General features: G+C 37.9%; 1 protein-coding gene across 1 annotated transcript in view; it reads right to left on the bottom strand.

Moving 5' to 3' along the window:
- Nucleotides 1-12,818, bottom strand: part of FRRS1L (ferric-chelate reductase 1-like) — a 157,526-nt gene that overhangs the window by 131,713 nt on the left and 12,995 nt on the right. Inside the window, exons 3-4 of the mRNA XM_009996537.1 lie at nucleotides 8,854-8,932; nucleotides 5,388-5,432 (exon numbers count right to left, since the gene is read on the bottom strand). Of these exons, the coding sequence (XP_009994839.1) occupies nucleotides 5,388-5,432; nucleotides 8,854-8,932 (124 nt within the window). The remainder of the gene's footprint in view (nucleotides 1-5,387; nucleotides 5,433-8,853; nucleotides 8,933-12,818) is intronic.

The raw sequence follows: 12,818 nt of genomic DNA, 5'->3' as shown, positions 1-12,818 counted from the left end.
CCATTTCTGAAAAATGTCAAATTCCATTGCTTCAGTCTGGTTTGGTGCAAACCTAAATTCAGACACGAGTTCTGGTGTGTGCTCTGGGTGCTCACACTCTCCCAGCTCAGCTGCAATCAATCAGTTGAAAAGTTAAAAACATAAAGATCATGGGATAACCAGAAACATTTAATGCTATAATCTCTACAAGGATAATAATAGTTTGTGATTTTCTAAGTATATTGTAGAAGAATACAATTGTGCTTATGTTGTAAGTTAACCCCTCCACCCACCTCCAAATTAAAATCAGATTTTACAGCAAAAGTCAGACCAATGCATTTGCAGAAGCAGTGTAAGTTACGGTACAGAATTCTGACATTCAAGAATGTTAGAACTAACCCTGCTTAACTAAAGCTGCTTCTCTGGATTGTAAAGTATTTGAAGGAAATAAAGTTTCTACTAAAACAAAAAATCAATGCACTACTGTTTCAGAAGAGGTTACTTTAAACTTCCTCTCATTGCAATGAGGTCCTACTTTTCATTCCAAAACACTTCCCATTCTATTACACACTTTGTTACATTACTGTTAACTTCAAAACACGAAGATAATACCCAATATCAAGAAGCCAGTGATTCAATTGTTGTTGTTTTTTTTAAACCCATAGTGGTGGTGTAATGTTCAGATTAAGTAATTATCAAGAAAGAAATGCTGAAGCATTAACATAACTGAGGTGTCACTTCCTACTTATTTACTCAGGGCCTGGCGTCTTATTTTCTAGGAACCGAACACTTTCAAACTCTGTTCAGCTCAGCAGGAGATGCAAGTGCTGAGCATCTCAGCAACTGATGCCCTTAACTGTCTTGTGCCTGCAACATGCTTTGCTCCTGGAATATCCCAGAGCCTCCAATGTCACTGCTTTGGGACTGTGGGACAAACATCAGCAGCCAATAAACTGCTCAGAAATGCCACATTGCATAGGTATGTGATATCAAACCAGGCCTCTGTAAATTGCTGTTTCTTGACTACTATTATGATTACTAATAAATAATAATATTTATTATTATAATTATTATTATTTATAATTTATTATTATTTTTAAAAAGCAGAGAGGGAAATTAAATCCCTTTAAGAAAACTGATTGCTTCAGGGCAATTTTACACATAACAGTTCCAACAATTTAATTCATTCTCAGTCTTCAAAAATACCTAGCAGACACATTAGAACACAGAAGTTATAGTCAAAATCCAATCTGTTGATCAATACACCTACTAGCTGGTTTTGAGCACTTGAGCTTCACTCACACGTTACCATTCCTGAGGATACTAAATAGACTAAATTAACTGATCTTCATTTCTAACTACCACCTCACACACATTTATTATCTTCAACAGTAATCTTCCCTGGTGAGTTACAGTATTCTTATCTACATGTCTTTTTCTTTAACAGAGGTATCTCAGCTCTGCATCTATTTCATCTAAGTTGAAAGCCTATTTAAAGCAGATGTTACTAATAATTACTGGGAGTCTGGTCTCCAGTACAAAAGTGGGGGCCACAACAAACACATTAGCAAGGAGGGCTTCAGGTGAAAAAATAAACAGAAGTTTGATGTGTGGACAACCATCTAGGAAAAACATAGGAGATATCTCTACTAGTTAACTGAGAGAGAAGGCAAGGAGCGAAGGCTGACTGTGGCATAAAGAGGATGTGTAAGGATGAGAAGAATCATGAGCATGTAGGACAAAAGATACACAGAGAAGCTAGGGCAGAAGTATTAGGCACAAGAAGAATACCACTCTTGTTTCTTAATAGCTGCACTCACTATCTATTCACTTTCAGGCAAACAAATGATGTCATCACCTTCCTCTCTAAGAAATGGCTTTTCAGAGTAAAAGGTAGTAAGAGCCTCATCAGGCCCCTACACAGGGTAGAAGGGCAGTAACAGAAGAGGAAGCATGGGGTCTGTGCAGCGGTGGTCTGACTTGTGTCTTTCCTGCAATTATGTTCCTTGAATGGCTCAGCAGCATTAGTATTTTTTAACACGAGGGCACAGCAGAAGACTCATCTCTTCATTTGAGTTTTTATGACAAAGTATCATGCTTTGGCACACCTGCATCTGGGTGTTTGTGGATTTTTATTCGTTTGCGGGGTATTTTTTGTTGTTGTTGTTTTTAAAGGGGATAGGTGGGGAAAGTGTTACGTAACTCATTTATATACATTCTATGTATATACATGCTAAAATGTATGTTTCCTATAGTCCCTATCTTCCCTACAGGCCCCCTTTAAGTACTGAAAGCCCACCAGAAGATAGCATTCTCTCTGTGTAGCATTTTCTTCTTCAAGGCTGAACCACTCCAATTCTCTCAGCCTTTCCTCATAGGAGTGGTGCTTCATCTTATCTGTGTTAATAAGCAACTGCTTAAACTGAGGGATGTTTTTAACAGATTCCCAGAAAGTTTTTGAAAACTGCAAAAATGTGTTTATCTGCAAATATATTGTTGATTCTTTTAAACTGAAGGGGGGGGGGGAATTTTGAACTATCCCATGAAGATGTCTTATGATTAGAACTGGAAACTGGAGATCAGAGGAAAAGTTTAATTTTCAGTTCAATTCATAGTTTCAGAAGTTATACCTGGTAAAATGCGAAAGCCATGGAAGACTAATCAGGTAATTAAAACCTTATTCTAGCATTCATGATTCAAGCCTGGTTCCAACTTTTCCATAGATAAACCCTAAGTGAAGTGTATGATTATGCATCTGCTTCACAAGTTACCCATACTGCAGATCAAAGTTACTTGCTACTAAAGTTCCTTCACAGACTGGCAACAAACCAGCAAATAACATTAGAAAGATGAGTCACACAAAACGCCAGCCCATGAAACTGCTTTTTGAAACAACAAAGAATTACTGTAACAGAACAGCTTCCTTGGTAAAGAAAATCTATGAAGTTTAAAGCTGCTCTGTAAAGAGAAACGGCCTTTCTTTCAGAGGGTTAGGGCATCAGTTCCTAAATAGCTTTTATCACTTCTTCACTCTTAGGAAAGCAACACCAAGGAGCGAGGTTGAATTTCACAGACTACATGTAACCTATCGAGAAGGGAATAATAATTTGACACTTCTTTAAATTCTTCTGCTTAGTTAAAAGCTTCCAACGTCAATAAAATGTAAGAAATGCTATAAAAATGTTAAGTATAGCATATGCCAGCAGAGATCAATACTTTAGTTGCAATAATGAAATAATTTTGGCAAAACGTATTGCAATGATGTCAAAATAGCGGAAAACTGAAACTGAAAAAAACAAAACAACCCAGCAGAAGAGTATAAAAATGCTACCACAATTTAAGTATGTTCCCACAGACAGTGCCAAGAAGTGTTAGTTTTGGTACCTAGTCGGAGACATTATAAACATGAGGGATGAATACTGTATTGCATTTACATAGTAATCACAGGTTTTAATCACTACCCAAAATGTTGAGGCATCAGCCTATTATTCTTGGCTGGTTCTCCTTGCTTAGACCAGGGGTGAGGTTACTGGTGTTTTTATCTGTGAAAATGGAAGCAACAAATCAAATACGGGCTCCAGATATTCTCAAAAAGACAAAGGGAGTTTCTCTGCACCAGTTTTTTGCACACCTAACTATCAGAGCTGTGCCAGACCAGTGCAGATGGAAACTGTAAAATAAAATAACTCACTGCCTTAAGATTTACACGTGCTGCTGCTTGGAACTAAATTCCCAGCTTTGACTGTCAGGTCATATAAATTCACTGTGCTGCTGATATGCCTAGAATGATCCAGATCACTGCACTTTTTTTTTTTTTGTAGAAAAAGTGAACTTGATTTGAGCTTCATGATACAAGTTTCATCCCTATCTGCAAAACAAACCACCTGAAATGGAATGAAAATTTATTGGTATGAATGTGTTTGCAGCAATTAAAAAAAAAACAACTTTTTCCTACAATAAACTAGTGAAACCTAGTGTCCTAGGATTTGTTTTTTTCTAACTTGTAACCCTTGCTCCTGATGCAGAATCATTGCAGTTCTTCCCTTCCACATAACTCTCTCCTCCACAGCACCTCCCTCCCGCCCTGCAGCCACCTCCTGGCTCTCCCCAGCACTGGCCAGGCAGCCCCTGGTCAAAGCTGCACCCGCAGAGAGAGACCTGCCTGCCACACAGCGTGTGCTTCAGCCTCTTCAGGCTGAAGAGCTAACAGTGCACACGCCACAGCTTCCTCCTCAGTGGGGAACTACTTGAGGCCTTTCTTCCCTAGTCAGTCTTTGGTTTCTATGAAACCTTTGTCTACCCAGGTCTTTCAGGCTCCTTCCCCTCAGCAAGCGCCGGTGCTGGCTAATGCAGTTCAGAAGTTATGAATAGAGCAGCAGCAGGGAAGCAACCTTCCTAAAATTCTTCTCCTCAGGTACAGGAATGGCATTTATATATGACCAATCAGAAATCATTAGTAACAAAGTATGAGAAGAAACTACTAGGTGTGTTTCTTAAGTACATTTAGACAAACAGCTTTCAAAAGGTTGCATACCTTGAAGACACAGAGCTGCTAGTTCAACAGCAGTTTCATATGGGCATTTCAGTCTTAAAAAGAAAAAAAGCAAGCTATAAAAATGTCTTTTTCTCGGTGAGTTCTTGCAGTAAAGCTAAAAAGTAGTTTTGATATATTAAAAGGAAACATTAGCTTCCACAAGATCCACAAGCTATCAATGACACAAAATATCTACAATTATTTTGCTTGCATATGATTATTACTGTATGATTTGCAAAGTTGCCACATTCCAGTTAGCAATAAACACATTATATGCTCCACCATAAAACAAGCTTGAGCTGATAAATGCAACAATAAATTTACTAAGAAATAGTTTTTGCTCCAACACTGTCTTTTAGAACATGTGGTTTTGTTGTTTGTTTTTTTTTGTTCTGTCTTGTTGTTATGAAAAAAATAACAATAGAGCAGGTGTGAGTTTATTAGCCAAGGTGAGACTATAAACACACCAAATATTTTGCAGGGTTGACCTCTACAGAAAATGTTGCACTTCTTTTTCTCCTCTATTTTACCTACCATAATGAAAAATATGGCAAATCCATGTTACATTTTCGAGTCATGAAAGTCAAAGGACAGTCTCCGCTCGCTTTACCCATTTCCAACACCTGGTCAATCCAAAGGTCTTTACCCATTCTATCTGTCAATAATACAGTCATGATGCACACAAAAGCCATAGATCACTGTATTCTAAAGGGAAAAAAACCGCATGTGGAACTGTAAATCATGTTCATAATCTGTGCATTAATACCATAGAGAATTAAAACAATCACACAGCTGAAGCAAATTTTTAACTCACTGAGAGATTAACTATTATAAATACTTTAAATTACAGCTGCAAGAGCAAAGAGATACTTACTTCCCTGAAAGAATATCTTGCCGGAGCTGTAATACAAACAGGTACCTGGCAAATGAAAATTCAGAAAGTCAAAAGTATATACAATGTCATCTTTCTAGTCCCAATGACTAGAAAAATATCTCAATTCATTGAGCAGTCACAACTTTTTCCTTAATTTCCTCTTAAAAACAAGGGCCTTTGCAATCACTGAGATACACCATACATCCTTCAAATCTCCCATAGCTTTCACTACAATTAAAAAGAAGAAAACATTTTTAACCTACTGGCTGTATTCAGGACACTGTCCAAAGCCTTGCTGTTCACAGATATGCTCTGAGCATACACTACAGCAATCTAAATGTTAATTGACATTCCACTGTTCTCCTGAACCGAGTCTTGCCCAACTCAAGCAAGAACTGAACTATAGGATCTAGAGACAAAACACAGATGAAAGCACAAGGGCTACCTTCCCAGACAGAAACACAGAACACGAAAAAAGTTCAAACTGTGCAAAGGGAAAACCTGAGGCTGAATTTTCACTTAAAATAGCAGAAAAGTTCTGAACAAAAGAAATCTGAATTCCATAAAGCCCACACATTTATTTAGGAGGCCAAGCAGGAATTTACAGCCTTCAAACAGCAATAGTATTTTAAAATAATTCTAGGCATGCTTCATGTTTTATAGCCACTCAAGAGCTGGGGTTGGAGGCATGCAGAAGTGCCCCAGGCAATGAAAGAGCTCTGCACAGGATGGGATGGCACAGGCAGGCTCTGTACTATTCTGGACACCGTGAGCCCTGCAGTGATGAGCGACTCAAGAGAAGAAAGCATGAAGCGCTACTGAAAGCCGAGCTGGTAAACGTGGATGTAAACCTCTCCTAGCTCTATAAAGAATGTTTGAAAGAAAAAGTGGTTTTCATCACAGAGGATGTGCTGTGAACATCAAGAATGAGTAATTGGAATTAGGAGAACAGAAATGAAAAGGAAGATTACAAAGACTTTTTATGATACACTAAAGCAGAATCAGATTTAGCCACGTTAGCTCTGTATCACATCTCTGAGTCACATACTTGGCAAATACCTGATTTGCCAATCAAACCTGGATATTTGTGTGTATAGACTAAGAAAGGCAAGTATATTCCCTGTTATTATTGTTTTCCCCTAATGATCCACAGTCCAAGGAACTCTTCTAAACTTGCAAGAAAAATCTGGGCAGTGCTTCTCTCAGCATCAGCTGGCCTGTGCAGCCCTGCAGGTCTGCTCTGGCTGGTAAGACTTCCTCTTGCTCCTTTTCTACACACAGACTGATAAGCACAGGCATCTCTATTCTTGATATTACGAATCAGCAAAGTACCTTAGAAAATTCTCCACAACACACATGTAGAGAAACATTCCTCTGTTGTTTTTCTAACTAAACTAACTAACTAATCAGGTCTCTTAAAAGTGACAGAAGGTGTCTTCCAAAAATGAGCTGGATTTCAACTGTGTTTTTAAATTGAAAAAGACTGCAGTCAAAGGGTTTCAATACTTCCCCATTACTGTGCTAATTATGAGAATGTGATGTTTACAGCTTCACTAGAAACTGGAGTCTTTGATAAAACAGGTCTCCAGCAGGAATTTTGAACACTCCCACAATCAGGTGAGCTTACGGTTACTATTAAGGATATTTTTTCTTTCTCCTCTTACTCCCATTTCATTTCCACTTGGAATATTTCTGAGTACATAGTTGTTAAACTTCACTATTAGCTCAACATGCTATATGGAAAACATGACCAGCCAGCATAAAGATTCCTAAAACCCCAGCAACATTCACATTACTTTTCCCCCAAAAAAAGAAAAATGTAACTATTTGTTCACTGTAAAATCAATTTTCCAGCTCATTTTCATTTTCCTTCCATAGTTACACAGTGGTCTTCTGTCAAGCTTATAACTAAAAAAAAATAAATGTTCGTAAGTCAGAAAATTTAGCTGAGTAAAGTGTTTTTCTCATTAAAATAGTCTTCTGAAACGTCACCTTTCAGCAACAATTAGATCACATAGCATCAGAGATTAATACTTTAAGAGGAAAAGCCTTACTTGATCACAGCAGTGATCACCTGGCTCAGAAACTCACATCTCTCAGTGACAAGGATCATATGCTTCAGAAGATCAAACAAGAAATCTTGTGGTAGACAGTAGCAGAATAATTTGACCACAGGGCAAATATAATATTGTTAGACATGAACCTGGATGTATGAAGACTTACATCAATTTTCAGAAAATATATATGATTCCTACTAATTTAACAGCATTTTCTCATAAAAGATGTCAAAAAATCATCCAGGTTTTTGGATTTTCTAAGTTATTACACTCAATGTGGTAAGTGGCATGGAGTTCTAAAGGTTAATTATACATTGTATAGGAACGTGCCCTTTTATTGAATTAACAGCGTTGCACTAAATTGATAGTGGATATTAAAGCCTCCATGTCGGTATCATAAGGTGATGACAATTAGCCCTCTGATCTTGTCTCCAGCAGTGTAAAAAAAAAAAAGTACATGGTCAACACAGCAGATAGGAGAGGAGAAAGTAAACTTGTACTTGCAGGCCTAAATTCAATGTAAACATCACACACACCCCAACTACAACAACCATCTTTAAACACCTTAGCAGATTAGGAATGTACTGATTATTGCCATGCAAATTTAAAGACAAGGAAAGTGCCCTACAGTGAGAAATAGAAGCAAACAAATAAACAAAAAGGTATCATTAAGATAAATGACTACCATACAAAGAAGACACAAAGTTGGCAGCTACAAAAGATAACTAAACCTTTTTCCTCCAGGTCTTCCTTTCCCAATTCTCAGAATAACCTCTAGTTCACACCAGGGTGCTATGAAACACCCAGCAAGGTGTAGTACTCCCAGCCCAAAAAACATCCCACCAGAGTGAAACGAGAGACCTTCAGGTATTCTAAGGTGACGTTGTACAATGCAGTTTTTACACCTTTTGCACCACAGGAAACTTGCAGGGAAGTGGAACAGACTCAATATATGAACTGTTAGCTGAGAACTCAAGCTGTCTATTCCCACAACTCTGTGGTTTTTGCACCATTATTAAATAACCCTCAGGTCTCAGAGCAAGGGGGACAAAGCGGACCACTGGCATTTTAGCAGGACATGATAGAAAATCCTTTTGGAGGCACGGCAGGTGTCACTGGTGTAAAGTCCAGCTTTCTCACAGCTGCAGCTTTCCCCACCCAGTGCTTCCCTTCTTTGCTTCAAAGCATCAGAACACAGCATCTCCTCATGACCAAAGCACTTGGAGAGGCCCATAAATATTTTTTGGCAGCAAGATGTTTCTCTGACAGTAGAAAACCAACTAAGAAGTCAGACAAAATAACCACTCTTAGAAAGAAAGCTCAAATCACCTGCTGACAGTACCCCACATATCTTAGATGTCTTATTTACCCCTCTGCCAGTCACCCAGTTAACCATGCATAGTTCCTACCTTGTAAACTCCTCATGAAGGTTGTTTGGTTCTGATGAATAGTACTTAATTCGAAAATGCAACGTGTACGGAGGTCCAACTGTATTTGCAGAGATTTTGAATGGGGGAGAAAAAAGTTTACTCTAGTTGCAGTTCTGCTAAGGCAGAACAACAGCCACCACCCCACAACCCAAGAAACCCAAAATAAAGTATGTTTTTCAAAGTCTTTAAATAAATAAATATTTAATGTTTTTAAATTTAAAAAGGCATGCAATGAAAAACCATAGTAGATTATTACCATACATTATGATACTCTAATCATTAATCAAGCAACTGTCTATTTGGCAAACACATTTTTGTTCAAAGAGGTGTGCCCCACAGCATGCTCTGACTGACAGCAAGTTCAAGGTACACTGCTGTTTCTGGGTGCAAGGGGAGATGGGAGAGCGAGGGAGTGGGTGGTGCTTCTCATTACAAGGCACAAACACAGCTCCAAAAAAAACTCTTACTCAATAGGTTTCAATTGATACATGTGAATGAGCAAAGGTAAGCTAAGGTGAAAAGTGCTGGAGAGGGCTCTGGAAGGCACCCACAAACACAGAAAGTGAACAAACTCCACAAAGTGGAGCTGCCAGAATTGTTTTCTGATGCCAGAAGGTGAATGCTGGGTCTGACTGTCTCTTTAGTACAGATAAGAAAATGTTTTCTAGCTACCATGAGACTATGACCAATGCATCTGTATCTGCCTGAGCCTCACCCTCCAGACCAACAGTGTGCTGGTACAGTAAATGCTGGAAAAAGGGCTCTTTTTCACAACTTTCTAAGGTCATCTGTAACACCACATCAACACAGTATATTTGTGGCCATTAACGGTTAACTCTACTAAACGACAATTAGAGCTCTGCCACTGTCTCCAATGATAGCTCCTAGAAGACAGGCTATAGGACCCTAGGGCACCACTGCTAAGGCCTGCATCAACGAGATAATGAACCTTACCTGCCCACTGCTGGGAAAAAAAAGAGCAGTGAGCAACATCCAGCATGAAAAAGGAACTCTTCTCAAAGCACCTGCTGAGTGCAAGGTAAAGAAAAGTATCCTGGTGTGAGACAGACCTTTACAACACACATCAAATTACTTCCCCCTTCAGTGTTCCTTAGGGCAGGGCCTGGTCAACTTCTTTTCAGAAATTCTTCTCAGATTAAGCTCAGACAAAATAGTGCAACTGAACTGGTTGAAGGTGTTACAGAACTCTTTGTTTTCCGTATTTTCAAGGAAATCAAGGAGAGGACAAAACTATCGTAGAAAGTGCACCTGAAAATCACTGAGTCACTTAAGGTAAAGCAGTCTGTGATGTGATGAAAAGGTGAAAGAAAGCCAACCACCAAAACCTTACGCATAGAACCTATGTTTACCATCTATTCTAGCAGACTGACATCCACACACCATGAAGTGAAAGCAAACTGTCCTAGAGGCCTTTGAAAAAGAACTCCACTGTTTACAAAAAGTGTCCAGATATTTGGATACTTATCAGAAAGAAAGGCAAAGCACCACTGAAGCTATCAAGACCCATCTCTGTGAGGTCCTGCAAAGAGGTCTCCAATTTCCTTGCAAAATGCTGTATTTTAGTCTCATAGAAGGTATGTTATCAGTTGGCCTATGGCTGTTGCCGACAGCAGTACATTAACAAAACATGTTAGTGACAGTGCTGTACTGCACCCAAGCCTGCAAAAAGATTATTAGAGATCCACAAGCAACTTTTGCCTGCCTTAGCCAATTAAAAAAAAAACACCCAGTGGCCAAACCCAACCCTGCCACATAAAACTCTCTGATGAAACAGCAGGTATTTCTGCTAGTTTTATTTACAACATACAAACAAAAAAGGTTAACTGTGATACAATGAAAAGCTTTTCATTTATTCTTAAAAAAACAAGACAAAACAGGAAATGTGTTCTGGAGCATGAGCAGTGACAGAAACCAAGATCTGTGTCCAGGCAACTTGATTTCCCAGATCAGATTAAAATTACCTGGCAACCTACCCTGCATCACGCAAACAGCAAATGTTTAACGAGGGCTACCAAATGTTGGTCTATTGCTTACAAGTGCTCTTGCATTTAGACATGACACAGTCAGCCAATTAGTCATTAAACTAAATCTCTTTCCTAAGAATTATTTATTCCATTAAAGGACATATTTAAACATTCACAATCACATTCAAATACTTTAAGTTCAAATGCTAAAGGAGGTAACAAACAGGCAAAGACACTGTACTTACTTTTTATTTGTTTCTTAATGAATTTTGAAAGGTCCAACCAGTGCTAAAAAAAAGAAAACCCACATTTTAAAGCAGTTCCACTTCAAGATTTTAGCAACACAATAAACTAATACATCAATGAATATCTCTATTGCCTTTTTACACTAATGGCAAAAGATCTTCAATTGATGAAGCTATAATGACAAAAAGTGTACTTCCCAGCAAAATTTATGCACTCTTTTGTCAGTACAAGTTGCATCTACAGAAGAGTAGCAAAAAACACTTTCAAGTGTAAATTTAGCTTAAATCTTTGACTGTCTCTGCACAATGTCCTACACAAGGCTGCAATCTGATTTGAAGCAACCCTATGTAAATGTTGGTATTGCACAAGGTAATAAAACAGTATTTAGACTTCTTAAAATTAATGTTTTTCCATTTTTATGTATATATTTATTTTAAAATCATAAACTAGGTACTACGGAACAAAATCTTAGGAGGAAAAAACCTCTTCCTCCCTATTAAAGCATCCATGCTTTCAGAAAAAGGAAAATCTCTGAAACACTCTTTATCATTCCACTAACACCATGCTACCATTGCTAAATAAATGTGGGAAAGTATTTTTTTTCAACAGTAATGCTTGCATTTATTTACTAAGTATATCCTAAGCCAACACAAACATTTATTTATCATGGGTACAGAAGGGTATAGATCAAAAGTCTGACAACTTATGACCCTTGAGGTAAATAAATCTCATCCAAAAAAAGAGACAAAGAGAACTGGAACAATCATTCTCAATGTGCTTTTATTTGCAGATGACTTGCTAGATTCTCTCAGGTGAGGCTGCCAAGGAATCCATCCCTACAATTTGAGAAAACTCTACCACAGTGGAAAGAAAACATTATAGCACCTCATACAAATACATTCCTTAGATCTGCAATTAATTTATTCTGTCTCTACTTTGCTCTCATGAAAAATTACACCAGAAACTACAGCAGTTCATAGAAGCTTTGTGAAATTTCTGATTTTTTCTAAGGAAAAAATATCAATATTGAAACTTCGGGGTTTTCACTGAAATTATGGAAGTCTATTACTTTCACACTTCCCAGCTGATAAATTTTTTATGCTTCAAATACCAAGCTACAAAAATATCTTTATTTTGGCTAAAGATAGACCACTCACAAAGACAAATATACTGATTCAATTAAAAAAAGTTCAGCTTCATGTTAAATAAACCCAAAACTGAATAACATTTATACTACAGGCAAAAATTCTTCAATAATTTTTCCTCTGCGGCTCGTATTAGTACCATCTTCAGAAAAAGCACCTCACAACTTGAACTACAATAATTGCCAAAGAAATAACGCTGATAGTCCCATAGTCTTGGATTATGGTGTTCCAGATGTATTAAAACTCAAACAATACCAAGTTTCAAACTGATTATTTGTAAGTGTAAATACTCCAAAGAATACTTAAAAATAGAACAACAGAATAATTTTGGTTGGAAAGGACCTTTAAGATCAAGCCCAAGTGTTATTCTAGCACTGCCAAGTCCACCACTAAACAATGTCCCTAAGTGTCACATCTACACATCTTTTAAATACCTCCAGGGTTAGTAACTCCACCACCTCCCTAGGCAGCCTGTTCTAGTGTCTGAAAATCCTGTGAACAAATAACTAACAAGACCTAGGAACACAAATCTAGGAACTACTAGATCTAGGAACTACTTGTGCAGACC

Source organism: Chaetura pelagica, unplaced genomic scaffold (genome assembly GCF_000747805.2).
Source record: "Chaetura pelagica isolate M959 unplaced genomic scaffold, ChaPel_1.0 scaffold82, whole genome shotgun sequence".
NCBI classification, from domain to species: Eukaryota; Metazoa; Chordata; class Aves; order Apodiformes; family Apodidae; genus Chaetura; species Chaetura pelagica.
Note: the sequence above shows the minus strand (reverse complement) of the source record. Positions and strands in the feature narration are given on the sequence as shown.